The sequence below is a fragment of the Meyerozyma guilliermondii genome, genomic scaffold (genome assembly GCF_000149425.1).
Source record: "Meyerozyma guilliermondii ATCC 6260 scaffold_3 genomic scaffold, whole genome shotgun sequence".
NCBI classification, from domain to species: domain Eukaryota; kingdom Fungi; phylum Ascomycota; class Pichiomycetes; order Serinales; family Debaryomycetaceae; genus Meyerozyma; species Meyerozyma guilliermondii.
This window is the reverse complement of record NW_001809798.1, coordinates 1083028-1100653: the sequence shown is the minus strand read 5'-3', so window position 1 is coordinate 1100653 and position 17626 is coordinate 1083028. Positions and strand designations below refer to the sequence as shown.

The 17626-nt window shown below is 43.7% G+C and overlaps 8 protein-coding genes across 8 annotated transcripts; 4 read left to right on the top strand and 4 right to left on the bottom strand. All coding sequences in view use genetic code 12, as the record gives it.

Moving 5' to 3' along the window:
* Positions 1 to 402: 402 nt before the first annotated feature.
* PRP3 (U4/U6-U5 snRNP complex subunit) lies at positions 403 to 1833 on the top strand (the record flags this gene model as incomplete). Its single annotated transcript, XM_001485140.1, has 1 exon — positions 403 to 1833. One exon carries the CDS (start codon positions 403 to 405, stop codon positions 1831 to 1833), a length of 1431 nt encoding a protein of 476 aa, XP_001485190.2.
* A 981-nt stretch (positions 1834 to 2814) lies between these two features.
* On the top strand, positions 2815 to 5406 carry RNR1 (ribonucleotide-diphosphate reductase subunit; the record flags this gene model as incomplete). The annotated part of the gene is made up of 1 exon (XM_001485139.1): positions 2815 to 5406. The coding sequence occupies one exon, from the start codon at positions 2815 to 2817 to the stop codon at positions 5404 to 5406; it is 2592 nt and encodes an 863-aa protein (XP_001485189.2).
* Positions 5407 to 5664: 258 nt separating this feature from the next.
* On the top strand, positions 5665 to 7767 carry PGUG_02917 (uncharacterized protein; the record flags this gene model as incomplete). The annotated part of the gene is made up of 1 exon (XM_001485138.1): positions 5665 to 7767. One exon carries the CDS (start codon positions 5665 to 5667, stop codon positions 7765 to 7767), a length of 2103 nt encoding a protein of 700 aa, XP_001485188.2.
* A 120-nt stretch (positions 7768 to 7887) lies between these two features.
* PGUG_02916 (putative carboxylic ester hydrolase) lies at positions 7888 to 9663 on the top strand (the record flags this gene model as incomplete). Its single annotated transcript, XM_001485137.1, has 1 exon — positions 7888 to 9663. The coding sequence occupies one exon, from the start codon at positions 7888 to 7890 to the stop codon at positions 9661 to 9663; it is 1776 nt and encodes a 591-aa protein (XP_001485187.2).
* Positions 9664 to 10154: 491 nt separating this feature from the next.
* On the bottom strand, positions 10155 to 10775 carry PGUG_02915 (protein-arginine N-methyltransferase; the record flags this gene model as incomplete). The annotated part of the gene is made up of 1 exon (XM_001485136.1): positions 10155 to 10775. One exon carries the CDS (start codon positions 10773 to 10775, stop codon positions 10155 to 10157), a length of 621 nt encoding a protein of 206 aa, XP_001485186.1.
* A 159-nt stretch (positions 10776 to 10934) lies between these two features.
* AMO1 (Amo1p) lies at positions 10935 to 13067 on the bottom strand (the record flags this gene model as incomplete). The annotated part of the gene is made up of 1 exon (XM_001485135.1): positions 10935 to 13067. The coding sequence occupies one exon, from the start codon at positions 13065 to 13067 to the stop codon at positions 10935 to 10937; it is 2133 nt and encodes a 710-aa protein (XP_001485185.2).
* A 252-nt stretch (positions 13068 to 13319) lies between these two features.
* PGUG_02913 (uncharacterized protein) lies at positions 13320 to 14423 on the bottom strand (the record flags this gene model as incomplete). The annotated part of the gene is made up of 1 exon (XM_001485134.1): positions 13320 to 14423. The coding sequence occupies one exon, from the start codon at positions 14421 to 14423 to the stop codon at positions 13320 to 13322; it is 1104 nt and encodes a 367-aa protein (XP_001485184.2).
* Positions 14424 to 15039: 616 nt separating this feature from the next.
* On the bottom strand, positions 15040 to 17568 carry EFT2 (elongation factor 2; the record flags this gene model as incomplete). The annotated part of the gene is made up of 1 exon (XM_001485133.1): positions 15040 to 17568. The coding sequence occupies one exon, from the start codon at positions 17566 to 17568 to the stop codon at positions 15040 to 15042; it is 2529 nt and encodes an 842-aa protein (XP_001485183.1).
* Positions 17569 to 17626: the final 58 nt, after the last annotated feature.

Sequence of the window (17626 nt, the reverse complement as noted above, 5' to 3'; positions counted from 1 at the left end):
AAACGACACTTGAAAGGTGAAACCAAAGTTGCTTTGCAACAGGTGTAAAAACAAAACTGGAAAGTGTAACCCTTCGTTCTGTTAGATATTGTTATAACTAGAGTCTTGATCAGGTGATTCTATGTGATGCCAACTACCCGACCAAAAAACACTATTAGTCAAGTGTACCTTTCGGACATCCCGCACAGATCGCAGCCCATGGTGTACGGCATATAAGAGGCGACATGGTTGCGAAGAGGTGTGTTTAACTTTAGTGAACCAAAGGGTAATAGCAGTGAGAACGAGCTAGGACATAAAAGCGAGCACAGTCTCTCGAAGATAAACTCAAGGCACATCAACTAATAACTATTACCACATTCACAAGCTATTTCCACATTTATATGAACTATACGAGAATACCGCATGTCTGATAGCCATCCCAAAACCATAAATGGCCGTCTGAGGCAGCCACAAAATAACCCAAAACGAACACGAAGCATCTCTCCGTCTAAGCGGACCACATCTTCAACGTCAAAGTGGCGAAAAACTGGCAATGGTGGATTTTCAAATCAAACAGAAACAAAGAATGAACCTTCAATTTACAACAAAATCCAACAAAAAGGTCAAGAAAAGGAGAAGGGGGGCTTGAACATTGAGTTACATCCTCTTCTTAGCCTGGTGGTTACTGCTGAAAGTTTGCCAAAGAGCCAGAATCCATTGCATGGAAATAGGAAGCGACAAAACTTTGACCTACATGCTATAAATCCTTACTTGAATCAGCAAGATATTGGTGTACAAAAACACCGTGCACGTCCCCTTGAACTTAACACACCAGGAAAATTTGTAGAGATTGCTACAAGGGAGAGAAATATGGCCCTAGAGCAAGAAAGAGAGGCACAGAAACAGCAAGAAAAAAAGGCGAAAGGATTGGCTCCAGATGAGAGTATTGCCGAGCACCTATATATGTTGCGGCAGCCACCTTTGGTTGAATGGTGGGATCGTCCCTATCTCAAAGGTAATTCTTATCATGAAGATCAAAGTCGCCTATATTATGATAATCCACAGGCGCCCGTGACAATTTACATCGAGCACCCTCCTATACTTTCAGCGCCCTCTGATAATTTGCTTCAAGAATCAAGGCCGATGCATTTGACTAAAGATGAACAAAAACGGATTCATCGCAATGAACGTCAAGAAAAGCACAAGGAAAAGCAAGACCGTATAAGATTGGGTCTTGATCCTCCTCCTCCACCAAAAGTAAAACTAGCAAATCTTATGAATGTCCTAACAAATGAGGCGATCAAGGATCCAACAGCTGTGGAAATGCGTGTACGCCAAGAAGTTGAAGAACGATTCAGGAACCATATGAAAGATAACGAATCAAGAAAACTTACGCCGGAGCAACGTCATGAAAAAATTCACGAAGCACGACTGAAAGATATGCAAAAAGGACTTTTCGCTGCGATATTTCGAGTCGATCTGCTACAAAATCCTCAGCACAGTTTTAAGGTGGACATGAATGCAAAGCAATTGGAACTAGTGGGCATGTGCCTCCGTAACCCCAAGTTTAACTTGATCATTGTGGAAGGAGGATCCAAAGCAGTGAACTTTTACAAAAAATTAATGCTCAGACGTATAAAATGGACCGAATCTGTGCAACCAAAAGACCTGAATGAAGCCCCACCAGACTTATCAGGTAATAAATGTACATTATTGTGGGAGGGACAAATTACGGAGCTACAGTTCCAGAAATGGTCTGTGATGTACAGCAACACCGATGACGAAGCTCTAGAGGTTTTAAATCGTTTTAATGCTGAAAACTACTGGCGTGAAGCTGCCGCTACTGAAGACTAGCCTCCGCAACCAAGCGGACGGCACATAACCCCGGCCCGTGCGAGTCGCACCAAATTCCGGTCGCAATTGGATCGTCTTCACATTAATCACATATCATGGGTGCCGCTTACACTATTTTCGGCAAACAAGTGCCATCACACATCGTACGTAACATGCAATTGGTGGTGTGGATGTAATTAGTCCATAATATTAACTCAGCTTGCATTGCTCACGTTAGGAAGCGTTGCCGGAGTTGTCGCTTGGCCAAGATCCAAATCCGAGTCTGCTGCCACCCCAGCCCCTGTTGCTGCGACGTCAAGCAACAAAGAAGAAGACTTTGATTTGGAAAAATTCATCAAGTAAGTACACTTTAAAATGATAGGTCCTCGATTCATCGACCGACGGCATATAAGCCACCTGCGTACAACCCATGGTTTATGGTGGTCTTCCCAAAATAGCAACTAACAACAGTGACTTATCCAAAGAGGAATCTAAATAAGCAATACGGTATAACAACGAATAGACATTCACGTTATGAAATTCATTACATTTTTCAGTAAAAGCAGGAATACGTAGCACTGAATTTTATAGCAAACATGGAGCTGATCAGCTCCGACGAGCTAATAGCCCTAGGGCATGTTATTCAATATACCATATAAGTCTGTCTTCTTTCCGAATCGGACAAACTACGAGATGCGGCTGCCACATTGGGCCGCCTTTTCCGAATCGGACGCGCCGTAACGCGTATTTTTCAGACCATAACATCAATTAGTAAGACGCGTTCCTGTCAAATCAGGACGGTACGGCATATAACCAGTTGTATGCCGTATTTTGTATGGCAAAGTCGCATCTTGCTGACAAAGACACCCCGCTGATCACAAATGTTTTGTTGATTTCATGCTAAAAAACGCGCATTTTATGTGCAGACGCGTCATCACTATTTAGTTCAAACTTTTCCCACCTTTTCTTGTTTTTCTCAAGCGCCTTTAATACTTACTCACGATGTATGTTTATAAGCGCGATGGACGCAAGGAACCCGTAAGGTTTGACAAAATAACTGCTAGAGTCCAAAGACTTTGTTATGGACTCGATACTGCTCATGTCGATGCCGTTGCCATCACTCAAAGAGTCATTTCTGGTGTTTATCAGGGAGTTAATACCATCGAGTTGGACAACTTGGCTGCTGAGACTGCCGCATACATGACTACCATCCACCCAGATTATGCCATTTTGGCAGCAAGAATCGCGGTTTCAAACTTGCACAAGCAAACTACTAAGCAATTTTCTCAAGTGAGTAAAGAGCTTTACGATTACATCAATCCAAAGACAGATTTGCACTCGCCTATGATCTCCAAAGAGACTTATGATGTGATCCAGAAACATGCTGACGAGTTGAACTCAGCTATTGTCTTTGACAGAGATTTCAACTACAACTACTTTGGCTTCAAGACGTTGGAAAGATCATACTTGTTGCGTATCAACGGAAAGGTCGCCGAAAGACCTCAGCATTTGATTATGAGAGTTGCTGTGGGTATCCATGGTGATGACATTGAAAAGGTTATTGAATCATACAACTTGATGTCGCAACGTTACTTCACCCACGGATCACCCACTTTGTTCAATGCTGGTACTCCATCTCCTCAGATGTCTTCATGTTTCTTGGTTGCCATGAAGGAAGACTCTATCGACGGTATTTATGACACGTTGAAAACTTGTGCTTTGATTTCCAAGAGTGCTGGTGGAATTGGCTTGCACATTCACAACATTCGTGGAACAGGAGCTTATATTGCCGGTACTAATGGTACCTCCAACGGTATCATCCCCATGGTGCGTGTGTTCAACAACACCGCCCGTTATGTCGACCAAGGTGGTAACAAGAGACCTGGTGCCTTTGCGTTATACTTGGAGCCATGGCATTCAGATATTTTCGAGTTTATCGATATCAGAAAGAACCATGGAAAGGAAGAAATCAGAGCCCGTGATTTGTTCCCAGCTTTGTGGATTCCTGATTTGTTCATGAAGAGAGTCGAACAGAACGGAGACTGGACTTTGTTCTCTCCTAATGAAGCCCCAGGTTTGCCTGAGGTTTATGGTGATGAATTCGAGGCTTTGTACGAAAAGTACGAAAGAGAGGGAAGAGGAAGAAGTACTATCAAAGCTCAAAAGTTGTGGTACGCCATTTTGGAAGCACAAACCGAGACTGGTACCCCATTCATGTTATACAAAGATGCTTGTAACAAGAAAACTAACCAGAAGAATTTGGGTATTATTAAATCATCTAACTTGTGTTGTGAGATTGTTGAATACTCATCGCCTGAGGAAGTCGCTGTTTGTAACTTGGCCTCCATAGCCTTGCCATCTTTCGTGGAGTCTGATAACAACTCAACTTGGTACAACTTTGACAAGCTTCATGAGGTCACCAAGACGGTTACTGGTAACTTGAACAGAATCATTGACCGTAACTACTACCCTGTTCCAGAAGCACGCAGGTCCAACATGAGAAACAGACCTATTGCCTTGGGTGTTCAAGGTCTTGCCGATGCGTTCATGGCTTTGAGATTACCTTTCGACTCCCAAGAAGCAAAAGAATTGAACATTCAAATTTTCGAAACTATCTATCACGGTGCTGTTGAGGCTTCTATCGAATTGGCTCAAAAAGAAGGTCCTTATGAATCATACGAGGGATCACCTGCTTCTCAAGGATTGTTGCAATTTGACTTGTGGGACAGAAAGCCTACTGAGTTGTGGGACTGGGATACTTTGAAGCAGAAGATGGCTAAGCACGGTTTGAGAAACTCATTGTTGGTCGCTCCTATGCCAACTGCTTCCACCTCGCAGATCTTGGGTAACAATGAGTGCTTTGAACCTTACACTTCTAATATCTACTCCAGAAGAGTGTTGGCTGGTGAATTCCAAATTGTCAACCCATACTTGTTGCGTGACTTGGTTGACTTGGGTCTTTGGAATGACTCCATGAAGAACAATATCATCAGTAATAACGGTTCGATTCAGAACTTGCCAAACATTCCTGACGAGATCAAAGCATTGTACAAGACGGTGTGGGAGATTTCACAAAAGCATATCATTGACATGGCTGCTGATAGAGCTGCATTCATTGACCAATCCCAATCTCTTAACATTCATATTAAGGACCCTACTATGGGTAAGTTGACATCTATGCACTTTTACGGATGGAAGAAGGGTTTGAAGACTGGTATGTACTACTTGAGAACACAAGCTGCTGCTGCTGCCATTCAATTTACCGTTGACCTGAGCACCAGTGTTAACGCTGGTAAGACAGTTGCAACTCTCGAAAAATTGAATAAGAGAAAGTATACTGCTAGAGGTGCCACCGCCAGCTCCAGTGCTACTACTAGTGACAATGACAACTCGTTCACCAAATATGAGACCGAGTCTACACCATCCACCTCGTTGGAGAACTCTGTTGCTGAAATGAGCTTGAAGGATAAAGATGCCGAGCAGCCAGAAGAGGCAGGAGAGGATGGTGATGCCACAGAAAGCGATATTTACAGTTCCAAGGTGATCGCTTGTGCTATTGACAACCCAGAGTCGTGTACTATGTGCTCCGGTTAGCTTGGATATATTGTGTTTGTATATTAGATTAATGATTAATTGATTGTTGTAGTTTCCACTCGTACGACCAGTCACGTGAAGCGGTTGACGATTTTCAAATATCTTATAAGAGACATTTTTTCAGCAGTAGATGCCAAAAAGGGCCAATAAACCTATCACTATACTTATACCATAGTAAATTTGCTAGATATTGCTGCAAATTTGAACGATAAATTACGAATGCATATTCGCTTAAAAGTCGCATAGAATCAGTGAAAAATGGTGGCTTATAATACAAGCGCTCGGGAGTATATACCGTTACAGAACCTTGATATGGAAGAAGGGATCACGGAGAACCGAGATACGGGGACTTTAGGGGTGGAGAATGATACCGTGACAAGAATTACTGGTGGAGGCGACTCAAATGCTGTTCGTTGTGGAGATAATGAAGATCACGATAACGATAGCACCGGACAGGAAACACCGGACTTTAATGATTTCGATGCTTTGGAGCCATATTTTGACACCTCGCCGTTGGGAAAGCTAAGAAAATTCTTTTATTTTGCATGGAATGGGCCTCGTGATCCACGGGATGATCCTCCGCCGAAAATTCAACCATTAATATGGTTCGAAAAACTCCCTAATAGATTACTGCAATCTATTCTGAAGAAATTACGAGTGTCTCTTGTTGTTGTGTACTTGACACTTTGGTTTATGACCATATACAGCATTGTGATACCTTACTATCTGCATCCTACACTGCTCACAACCGACACCAGCGTCAAGGTAATAGCCTTATCTTGCCAGTCACTGCTGCAATTTTGGAAAGGTAAAAACGGAGCATGTGGACTTAACGGCGAGCAATGTCCATCTTTTCTCACTGAAGAAGATGTGATATTTAGGTGCCCTGCTCTTTGTGATAGAGGAAGCTGGACTTACTCTTTAATACCCATTGGGGACCAACGTATCAAGCACAGGGGTTACTTTGTTGGAGGAGGAAAGAGCAACGAGCAGAAATATAGCCCAGATCAGATATCCAATCCTTATAGAGCAGATTCGTATCCTTGTGGAGCCGGAGTGCACGCTGGAATAATCTCTCCATTTTCTGGAGGATGTGCCAGAATATCGTATTCCAGTGGTGGTCAGCCGTATTTCAAGAGTACCAAAGGATCATATGGCGTGAGTGATTCCATCGAGTTTGTGTCGTATTTTCCATCCTCCTTCTTCTTCAAAAAATTGCATCTCAGTGGTGGACCTTCAGCCAGTGGAACCTTTAACCAATGTTACGATCCGAGACTTTTGGTACTTGTGTTAAACATAATTTTGGGACTTCCGATAGTCTACCTTGTTGGTGGAATTGTGTCTTTCTGGGTTACCAATATTGTTGGATTCTGGACAATTATTCTAGCCACTGATCCGCCATACACCGTTGATGCTTCAGATCCCGAAACGTTTGCTTCTTTATTATCGATTGGTTTGGAACGATTCTTACCTTCCTGCTTTGTTCTATATGTCCTTTGGAGCTGCTCCACCAAAAGAGCATTGAAAAGAACAGAAGATAGCAGCCCTCTTTGGGAGGTAATACTTTGGTATCCACTCTTTTGGCTTGGTGTGATCAACAATATGACATTTGATCGGCTCCCCGTTGACCGCTTAACGCTTTCTGATCTTCGTGAGCAGTCAGGAGCATTATTGGCCGTTCTGGCCATCATAACCACCATTCTCATCTGCGCGGTAATTCAGGCTTACAAGATATGGCTTTCTGGTAGATTTCGCAAGTACCTAGCCATATATGGCTCCTTCGTTATGGGTCTTATACTACTAAGCTCCATTCCCAACCTCACACTTCGGATCCATCATTACATTTTGGCGATGCTTCTTCTTCCTGGTTGTGCGACAAGAGGACGAACTGCGATAGCCTTCCAGGGTATTTTACTTGGTCTATTTCTCTCAGGATCTGCTAGATGGGGATTTGCTGCTATTGCCGAGACAGTCTCATCGTTACGGAGAGACGATCCTTCTGGGGATATCAAACCTCCAACATTTGTTGGGTTCAATCTGGAAACCGGTATTTTGACCTGGAAAAATGCTACTGACTTGAGCGCCAAATATAACGGGATTTCCCTTCTTGTGAACGATATAGAACGATATGTGGGCGAATGGTCCACCTCGGTCAACTTGACCAAGATTATAACATCCAACCGTGAGTTGAGCTCCGGAATTGAATTGGCACTTGCACTGTCAAAGAAGAAAGCCATTCCTCTCTACTTGCGAATGGGTCTCGTGAGTCTTGAAAAAAACCATTATGGCGATTATACGAATGCCGCAGTGCTCCAGTGGCCGTCTGGAGACCTCAAACTACCCGTGCCGGGTCTCACATAGAATCTATATAGATATGGTTATGACATTAAATTTTCCTGTGAGATATCTCAATCTCGTTTTCGCAGCCGTTTTCCGAAAAGTTAAAACAGCAACAAACTTTTTGCGAACTATTCGCTCACCATGTTCTTATTGCTGTTCCACAGAACTTTGTCCCCCAGGACACTTCTGGCCCGAGCATTCTCTGTCCTGAGATGCTTGTGTGCTGATGAAAAGTCTAAGCTGCCTCGAGTAAAGTGGTTTTATGCAACAGATATCCCGATACGGAAGCCCGCTTGGTTCGAGTATAAGAAAGAAAAAGACCCGGAAAAGTTCATCCCGTTCTCGGAAAACGACTCTGAGCGCTTGGAGAAGGCTTTTCGCAATTATTATGACAAAACTGACAAGAACAACTCGACCCAATCTCGGTCGGTAGATGTTAATGAAGATCGACTATTCAAAGTTGATTTGGAAAAGTTTGAATTGCTGCCTGTTTTCTGGGACGGTCCGGTGTTCGAAGTGAGACGAGGAACTTGGTTTTACAGAGATGGTATTCCGCTTTCTCGAAAATTGGCACAGAAGATTGAGGATGGATACCAGAAACGAAAGCACCTTCTTCGTGGACGTGATTCTGTTAAGGATAACTGGAAACTTGTAAAAGAATACAAACAAAAAGTCCAAAGATTTAATGACGAGTCTGCTATCCAGAAGAAGGAAAAAATCTCAGATGACTCTGACTATGAGGATATAGTGGATTTGGGAGATGGAAGCTTGGTCTTATATTGTACTGATTGCGATGCAGTCATTTTCCGGGACGACATGAAAACCAAGTTCAACTTGGAGGTGCTTCGGAACCTTGGACCCACTCCAGCCTCGCTTCTCTCTGTCCAGAAATTGCAAAGAGGATTTACAGATGATCTCACCGAAACTATTCTCGATAGTTTACCTTCAAATCCACTTCCAGAAGTGAGCGAGATATTTCAAAATGAAGTTACAAAAGTGCTCGATCCGTCCAGTACCAAGCCAGAAATGCTTTCAGACGAAACACAAAATCGTCAGGAGAAGAACGAGATAGAAAGTGACTACGACCATAACTTATCCCAGAATGACGCTGAGAGAGAAATTGATCATCTAATCCTTTGTGTCCATGGTATAGGTCAAGTTTTGGGTTCAAAGTATGAGTCTATCAACTTCACCCATAGTGTAAACGTCATGAGAAACACCATGAGATCGGTGTACGAGAGCGAAGAAGAGTACCATAAAATGGCATACGGGGACAAAGATTCTTCCGAACGCAAAAGGAATAATCGAATCCAAGTGCTTCCTATCTCCTGGAGACACAAGATTGATTTCCACCCCAAAAAGGCTTTGGAAGAGGTGGACGATGAAGGTGAAAACCGACTTCCTGCGCTCTCCGAGATAAACGTTGATGGTGTAAAACCACTACGTAACCTAGTAGGTGATGTTGCCCTTGATATCTTACTTTACTACGATCAAAAGTATGTGGATCAGATCTTCAAGACAGTAACCGAAGAGCTCAACAGAGTGTATTCTTTGTACATGGAAAGAAATCCAAATTTTAAGGGCAAAATTCACATCATGGGACATTCGCTTGGTTCTTGCATAGCATTTGACATACTAGCTGCTCAACCAGAAGACGTTGACAAGGACAAAATTGACACTTCAAAGCATTTGAAATTTGATGTTGAGAACTTGTTCTGTGTTGGGTCACCGGTAGGAATGTTCAAACTCCTCGGGCGCAAGAACATCGTTCGTCGTTCTGCTAAAAACTCAGATCTGGTTGAAGACCTTGTTTCACCAAAGTGCGAGAGGATCTACAACATTTTTCATCCATGTGACCCTGTGGGCTACCGTATGGAACCGCTTATCAAATCAAGATTTGCCAAATTCAAAACCTGAGCTGGTTTCCTTTGCCGTGAGAGGCTTCGACAGACATGTGAAAGGACTTGCCAAGTGGAGCAATGATATTCAAGAGAGAATTGTCCAAGCTTCGAGTTGGTTGACGGGAACTAAAGAGGCTCTGCAGCAGGTTGTTACCGAATCCGAAACAAACGATGAAAATGCCCTTCGGCAAATCTTGACTTCTTTGATCAGCAACAAGGACACAAAGAAGCCAGAAAAGGAACCAAAGAAGCAAGAGAAAGAGAAGACAAAGGCGCCGGTAAAAGATTTGAAACCAGAAGACCTTGAGTTGCTCTTAAAAGCAAACTCTAGAGGTAGAGTTGACTACTGTCTACCCATGGGTGTTTTCGATATCTCGCTTGTTTCTGCCATTAGTGCCCATGTGTCTTACTTTGAGGATCAGGACACAGCTGGTTTCATTATGAAGGAGACATTAAGCGTCAACGAAGAAGCGCCAAAACTTAAGAAAGTTATTTATTATTAGAAATTTATTCCTCCATCAATAAATCATCAATACTTTGTTCTGCATCTTTTCTGATGAGTTCGAGCATGCCTTCGGGAAGTATAGGAATTCCCTCATCGTTGAGTATATATCTGAACGGCATCTCGGTAGACTCGTGCTTATTATAGCGTATTTCTGGGTAGTCGATGAACTTTATATCCTCGAAAGATTTTTTATCTTCGATTATTTTTTGCGTGGTCCTGATAGCAGTATCAGTAGTCATCTGAAGGGCACCTAATCTACGCCCAGCAAAACCATACTTTCTCCTCAAGATTCCTGTTCTGTCGATTCTTGGATGAGATCCCAAGATGCCTCCAAACACAAAAAAGTCAAACTTCTCGCTATCTTCCGGAGTCAATTCCGTTTCAGCAGCGGGATCCAACAAGCAGACGTTATTCTTTTCGAGTCCCTCGATCTCAACACATTCTTTAGTGGTCCATTGCAATCCCAAGTCGAGCAACCTTTTGGGTATATCTGCCTCCGTAACCGCACTGGGCAAAGATGTCAAGATCAAGTTTTCTTTGCCAACCTCCTTGATTATCTGAGTGTATTCCAAGATGACCCACTCGGAAAACCCTTCTTCCATGTGCTCTATAACATATTTCATGACTGACTGAAGATCTGGATGCGAAGAGCATCGATATTTGGTGAGGTATGGCTGCGACAGCTGCGACTGAGAAGCTGCGAAAAGTAGTATACTAACAGACGATCTACAGTTTGATGTATCCTTTCAGTTAAACTATTTTATTACTCTATTCAACAATTGCTACTCATTGCAACAGCCGCTGGTGTTGCTGAAAGCGAGTCTTGATGTCGTGTCGACATTCAAAGAGCACGAATCAATTCCTTGAGTGCCCTTTCTAACCTCACTGGTGGTTCTAATATACGAAGGTTTGATGTCAAGACATGGGTTCTCGGTAAAGAAATGTCTAGGACGCAACATAAGCTCAAAGATCTCGGTGGGCATGACTGGGAAGTCTTCTGGGGCTGGGAAATGGGTAATACCAAATGTGTGGAAGAGAACAATATCGGTATTCTCAATCGAGTCTTGTCCATCACCAACCCATTTTCTCATACCACGGGATCCGTCTCCACTCCATTGTGCCACATGGTCTCCAGATGGCCACAATCTTCCGTATCCACCATCTTCATCGGCGTATGGAACAACATTCATCGAGTGTTCTGCCCATGGTGCTCTCTTACGCACCAACGATCCCTCCTTAGCCAACACTGGTGGACAGAAAGTGGACACTAACTTATAACTAGCAGGCTTACCCGAGTGTGGGTTGATAGACTTGGGGTTGAACATATCCCATGATCTCATTGTCAGAGAATCGTAATTGGTCAACGAATCGGCCACCGTCTTGAACGTCTTCTTCTCCGCATAAAAGGCATTTCCATACATATTGGCGCTGGATCCAAAAGCTGCTGGCGATGGCTTGGCATCACTGGTGGCAGCAGAATTGTTGTCTCCATCAATTCTTGGGTGCATTCTCAAGCTGAACAAGTGCTGGTGGTTGTGGGCATTTACACCAGGGTAAACTTGGGTTCCCCATGGACCAACATCTTCGTCGACATCACACACATAAGTGTTCAAGATACCAGTCAAACGGATCTCCAACTTGATGGTACCATCTTGTCTGAAAATCCAGTACAAGCAGTACTCGTAGTTTGCAGCGGTGAACACTTGAGAAATGATCAACTTCTTACCTCTGGTATTAATGGTGGTCTGGAAATCGTCTCTGAAGTCGGAGTGCTTGAAAAGGATTCCATCGTCTTCCTCGTGGATACACACCGCATTTTTCACAGTGACTGGCTCTCCAGTCTTGCCAGGGAAATGAGCATCCATGTAGTGAATCACACCCTTACAATCACATCCAAGCGAGAGCGGATTGGTACAGTTACCAGCTCCGTACTCTCCAATATCCAAAGCATGCTTTCTTTGGTGAGGGAAATCGGGAGACCCATAAGGTACAATCATCTCAGACAAAGAGATTCTGTGGAACATAGGTCTAACTTTTCCATGGTCGTTGTATGTGATATCACTCAACACAATACCCTCACGATAGTTGAAACCAATATGAATGGAAAAGTTCGACCAGTTGATAACATTTCCAGCCATCTTGAACGAAACACCATTGGGCTGGGTAACATTGATAGGAGTGTCGTCCTGTCTGTAGCCCAGAGGGTTCTCCTTGGTTCCATACTTTGCCTTGATGGAGTTGGGGTGGAAGTTGGCGTGCTTGTGTTTCGAAACCTTTCTTCTTCTGTTGGGAATATCGATGTAAATCACCTTCTTGGCATTCATATCGACAATAGGACAAAAGTCCAAAGGATGAGAATAGTGCAGGTCATCTTCGTCCGAGCGCCAGTACATAAGGGCTTGTTGCAATCTTCTGGAAGCTCCCCATCTCTCATCGTAACCAATAGTCCAAGCATCACAGTAGACATTTTTCATGTCTTCCTTTGGGACCCCACTCAAAACACACTGCTCAATAACAGTTGGATCGTTACGAACGATATCCTCCGTTGCTTGCAAGTCTGCTGGAGTCAAAATAGGCTGGACTCCTTCGGTGTTTCTAATATCAATAACTTTCTGCCCAGGAATATCAACCAAGCCTTCTTGAACCGCAGTTGCTCCCTCTTCAACCACCACATAATAAGCCAATCTAGCAGGCATTGGACCACCCTTCTCCTTCCAGTGGTAGTAAGCCAGCTTCACAGGCTCCTTAAGAGTGACAGTGTTGAACATAATCTCCTTTCCCTTGTTCTTGGCCTTGACAATGCTGGCCACTGCCTTGATCTCTTGAGGTGAAAGAGGATCCAAGGGGTGCATCGGAGACGACACAGGAGCCGATCCTGCTACAGTCTGTTTGGCGATTTGCTTGAGTCTATCCATGATGCAGAAAGAGTAGCTGATCAATCTAATTTATAGTGATGATAACCCAGGGAACTTATCACCAAACCTGGATATAATTTCCCTTATCGTAGTCCCGATCGGGAAGGCATTTGCGAGATCTGGGGAAAATAGAAAGAGTGAAAGATCGCGAAGCGAAAATGGCTGAAAAATGGTTGAAAAATACCTTCAAACTGACTCAAGGAAATACAACTGCATAACTTAGTCATACATTTCGAAAGCTGTTTCTCTTATTTACACTATATGCTTTCTTTGGGTACTGTAGCGATGGTCCACCACCACAAAAAGTAACCATGGCAATACCACCAAGTACGCCATGTTGAGTACAAGCCAGCTATTTTCAAAAATATCTCTGATTCCCGTAAAATCTTTGGTGAACGAGTCTTGCGGACCCGCGGTATGCGACATGTATGCTAACACAAACGAGCTGAATGTGGATATTTTGTAGAGGTGTTCCTGCAGAGTTACCTGATAGTTTTCGTGCATATCATTCGCAATGAACTTGAGGGTGCAAATATTCACCAAAGTGTCGTTAAAAAGAATCATTGCAGCCAAAGCAACGAAGAGAATGCAGCTGCAATAGGTCCAGATAAATCCAAGAGGTACCATCAAGGCTCCCTTGAAAAACAAACTCGACTTTCTTTTCATCCAGCGGTATATTATGCGACAGTTCACCAAGGCAAACATGGCAAACATGGTGAAATAGATATGGTCGTAGCGCAATACGAACCATTCGGATTCGTAAAGAATAGATGATGACGAGAGCAACAAGCCCGCGGGAATAAATTGAGTGCTGAGAACCAATACTAATATCAGAGTTGCGATCAATGCTCTCTTGCTGATTCTCTCACTTTTTTCAAATTGCTGCTCATACTCCCTTTCCTCCTTTTCGCTGACTTCTTCTGAGTGCTCCCGCAAATGCTTGACCCCGGTTCTCGTGAGGAAATAGAAACATGCTACCGATATCACCGACACCACAGTCATTCTCAAATCCTTCAACAAACAAAAGTAGTTGATCTTGGATTTGACGTCGTCATTGTGGAGTGATGAGCTATACGTCCACGGTACCTTGGGTCCTTCGTCATCGATAACTTTTTTATAACGTACCATAGTGGCCACAGAAAATAGCACCTGGCTACAAAGCATAGTTTGCAAAACGTTCCACAATGCCATTGCCGATGCCCCGCATGCAAACTTGGCAAATGCAGCCCTGTTGGAATGCTTTCTAACTCGATAGTGATACCAGGAAACGGCAGCCATTGAAAGTAAAATCAGAGCGATTTGGTAGGTGTGGTTACGAGAGGCAGTTTCGACCTCAAACGTTTTTATGTCAGACATTATGGATATTATGGATATGACGGTATGTTACAATTGCCTCGAGTTTCGAATCTTGTGTCTTTTTTTGAAAGTCGCTTTTTGAACGCCTAAAGAAGGACTAAACGACGGGCCGGGATGGCTACTCGTTCCGGGAACGAAAATCAATGGTATCAAGAAGTTTGAACGAGACTCTCTGTCTCGTATTATGGCAGTGGAAAATGGGGAACTCTCCAATTATTAAATTTTCAATGAGCTATAAGAAACCAGTTGCAACGGCGAAAAGATGGGCCGTTAGTAATATATACCATTTGTAACCGGCAGCTCCGATGCGGTGTTTGGGTGTCATGACCACTTAGACTTCCGTTTCGGGTTTGTCGGAAGTTACAATCCGATCTTGCACCCCCGGAATCTTTGCAACCATGCTTATTCCGAGGGTATGAAACAAATAATTCAAATCAATAGCTAGTAGCTTGATAGCCAGTGGATCTTTTGCAATGTCTCAGATTTTCAGCTAAAAGGTCAACGTTAATCTGGAACATTCTGTTTCACACCCTGCAGAAATTATTATGCAGATTCGGCGACCGTGCATATTTGAATACACTATTTTTAAAAGTATCTTATTATTTCACTATACAGCTTACAACTTGTCGTAGTACTCCTCGTAACCAGGAACTTCAGGCTTCAAACCTTGACGTTCTCTCTTGGCCTTGGCAATAATACCTGGCTTCGAGGTTGGGTCAGTGACATCACCACTCAAGACGGCCCAGTGATCGAACACCAATTGAGGGAAAGCTTGACCACCAGTAGCTTGTCTCAAGTCACCAGAGAAACCGAAAGACTCGTTAACAGGCAAGTATGCTTTAACAGTGAACAATGGGGTACCTGGTCTTTGTTCTTCAGACACAACTTGACCTCTCTTCTTGTTCAACACAGAGTAGATACCACCAATGGCATTTTCAGGACATTGGATCTCAACCAAGAAAACTGGTTCTTGGATAGCTGGCTCAGCCAACAACATGGAAGCGTAAGTAACTCTTCTCATGGTTGGAATGATTTGACCACCACCTCTGTGAATAGCATCAGCGTGCAAGGTAACATCCAAAATGTTAACTCTAACAGATCTGACGTTCTCACCAAAGATAGGACCTTCCTTGGTAGCCCATTGGAAAGCAGCAACAACGGAATCCTTGATTTCATTCAAGTATTGGACGGCCTTGGTTTGGTCAACAACCAAGTTAGGACCGTTACCATCGGGACCGAAACACCAGATCTTTCTGGCCTCAGCAACATCCCATCCGTGCTTATCAGCCAAGATTCTGGCTCTAGCCTTGAAATCGTCTCTTGGGTTGATGATACCATTCTCAATGTCCAAGGAAACTTCCTCGTCGATAGGTTGAGCCTTGACGTAGATTCTGTTATGCTTGTTAGGGGACTTGGACAAAGCAACCATAGAAGATTCGGCTTGAATGGTCTCTCTGTAAGCAACCACGGGGTCGGAAATTCTCAATGGAATACCGGCGTGGTCATTTTGCAAATCAGACAAACAAATTTCCAAGTGCAATTCACCAGTACCGGCAACAATATGCTCACCGGATTCGGACATGTAAGTCTTAACACATGGGTCGGACTTGGACAATCTCTTCAAACCTTCAACCAACTTGGGCAAGTCATTGGCGTTCTTAACCTCGACGGCAACCTCCACAACTGGGGAGACAGAGAACTTCATAACCTTCATGTTGTGAGCAGCCTCGTTAGTGGTGATGGTACCAGACTTCAACAAGAATTGGTCAACACCAACCAAACCAACAATGTTACCAGCAGGACAGTCATCGATAGCTTCGGTGTTTCTTCCCATCATCAAAACGGTTCTTTGAATAGACTTCAAGAACAAATCTTCCTTCTTACCTGGGGTGTAGTTAGGACCTTGAATTCTAATCTTTTGACCAGCCTTAACGGTACCAGCGAAAACACGACCAAAGGCGTAGAATCTACCCTTATCGGAGGTTGGCACCATCTTGGAGACGTACAACATCAAGTCGGCCTTGGGGTCACAGTTTCTGATGGCAGTACAGAACTCATCGTCAGATGGACCTTCGTACAAAGTCTCAGCTCTGTAAGCTTGAGCAGTGACAGGGGATGGCAAGTGAAGAACAATCATTTCCAACAAGGCATCGGCAGCTGGCAAGAACTTTCTCATGACAACCTTCAACAAAGCCTTACCTTCCAATTCCTTCTCCTCGTTCTTCAAGTTAATTTCCAACTTTTCCAACAAGGTTGGGATTTCATCCTTCTTGAAGTTCATGATGGCAGCGAACAATCTGAAGATAGGGTCCAACACGAACATGTTGAAAGCTCTCTCCAATGGCTTTCCATCGGCATCCTTATCCTTGTTAGTCCACTTCTTGGTCTTTGGGTTGAAGAAAGAGTCACCCCACAATCTTTCCATCATCTTAGCTCTGTCAACACCAAACTTCTTGGAGTATCTAAGAGCAAATTGTCTGACGGTGAAAGCCCATCCGTGCAAACCGGAACCGAAAGCAACGGTACCCTTGTCTGGGTAAACTTGGGCGTCACCAAGAGCAGGGTCAACGTAGGTAGAGATGATAACGTTAACGGATTCGACGGTTCTAGCAAAGGTTTGGTACAAGTCTTCCTTGGAAACTTGCAATTCCAACAAAGCACGATCAACCTTGTTCACAACCAAAACTGGCTTAATTCTCTCACCCAAAGCTTGACGCAACACAGTCTCGGTTTGCACACACACACCTTCAACAGTGTCAACGACAACCAAAGCACCATCGGTCACACGCAAAGCAGCGGTGACTTCAGAAGAAAAGTCAACGTGACCGGGGGAGTCAATCAAGTTAATCAAGAAAGAGTTACCATCGGTCTTTTGCTTGATTTCCTTAACGTCATCATCATCCATGGAGGCGTACAAAGAAATGGCAGTGGACTTGATAGTAATACCTCTCTCTTGTTCATCTTTTCTGGTGTCCATAAATCTGGCTTCACCAGCTTTACCGGCGGAAATAATACCGGCTCTTTGGACCAACGAATCGGTCAAAGTGGATTTACCGTGATCGACGTGAGCAATGACGGACATGTTACGCACATTGGCGACTTTGTCCATCAAATCACGGATCTGTTCAATTGTGAAGGCGACCATCTTGACTAGACTTGAACTTAAGAAGAAGTCTAATTGAACACTTCAGGAGACTTACTAA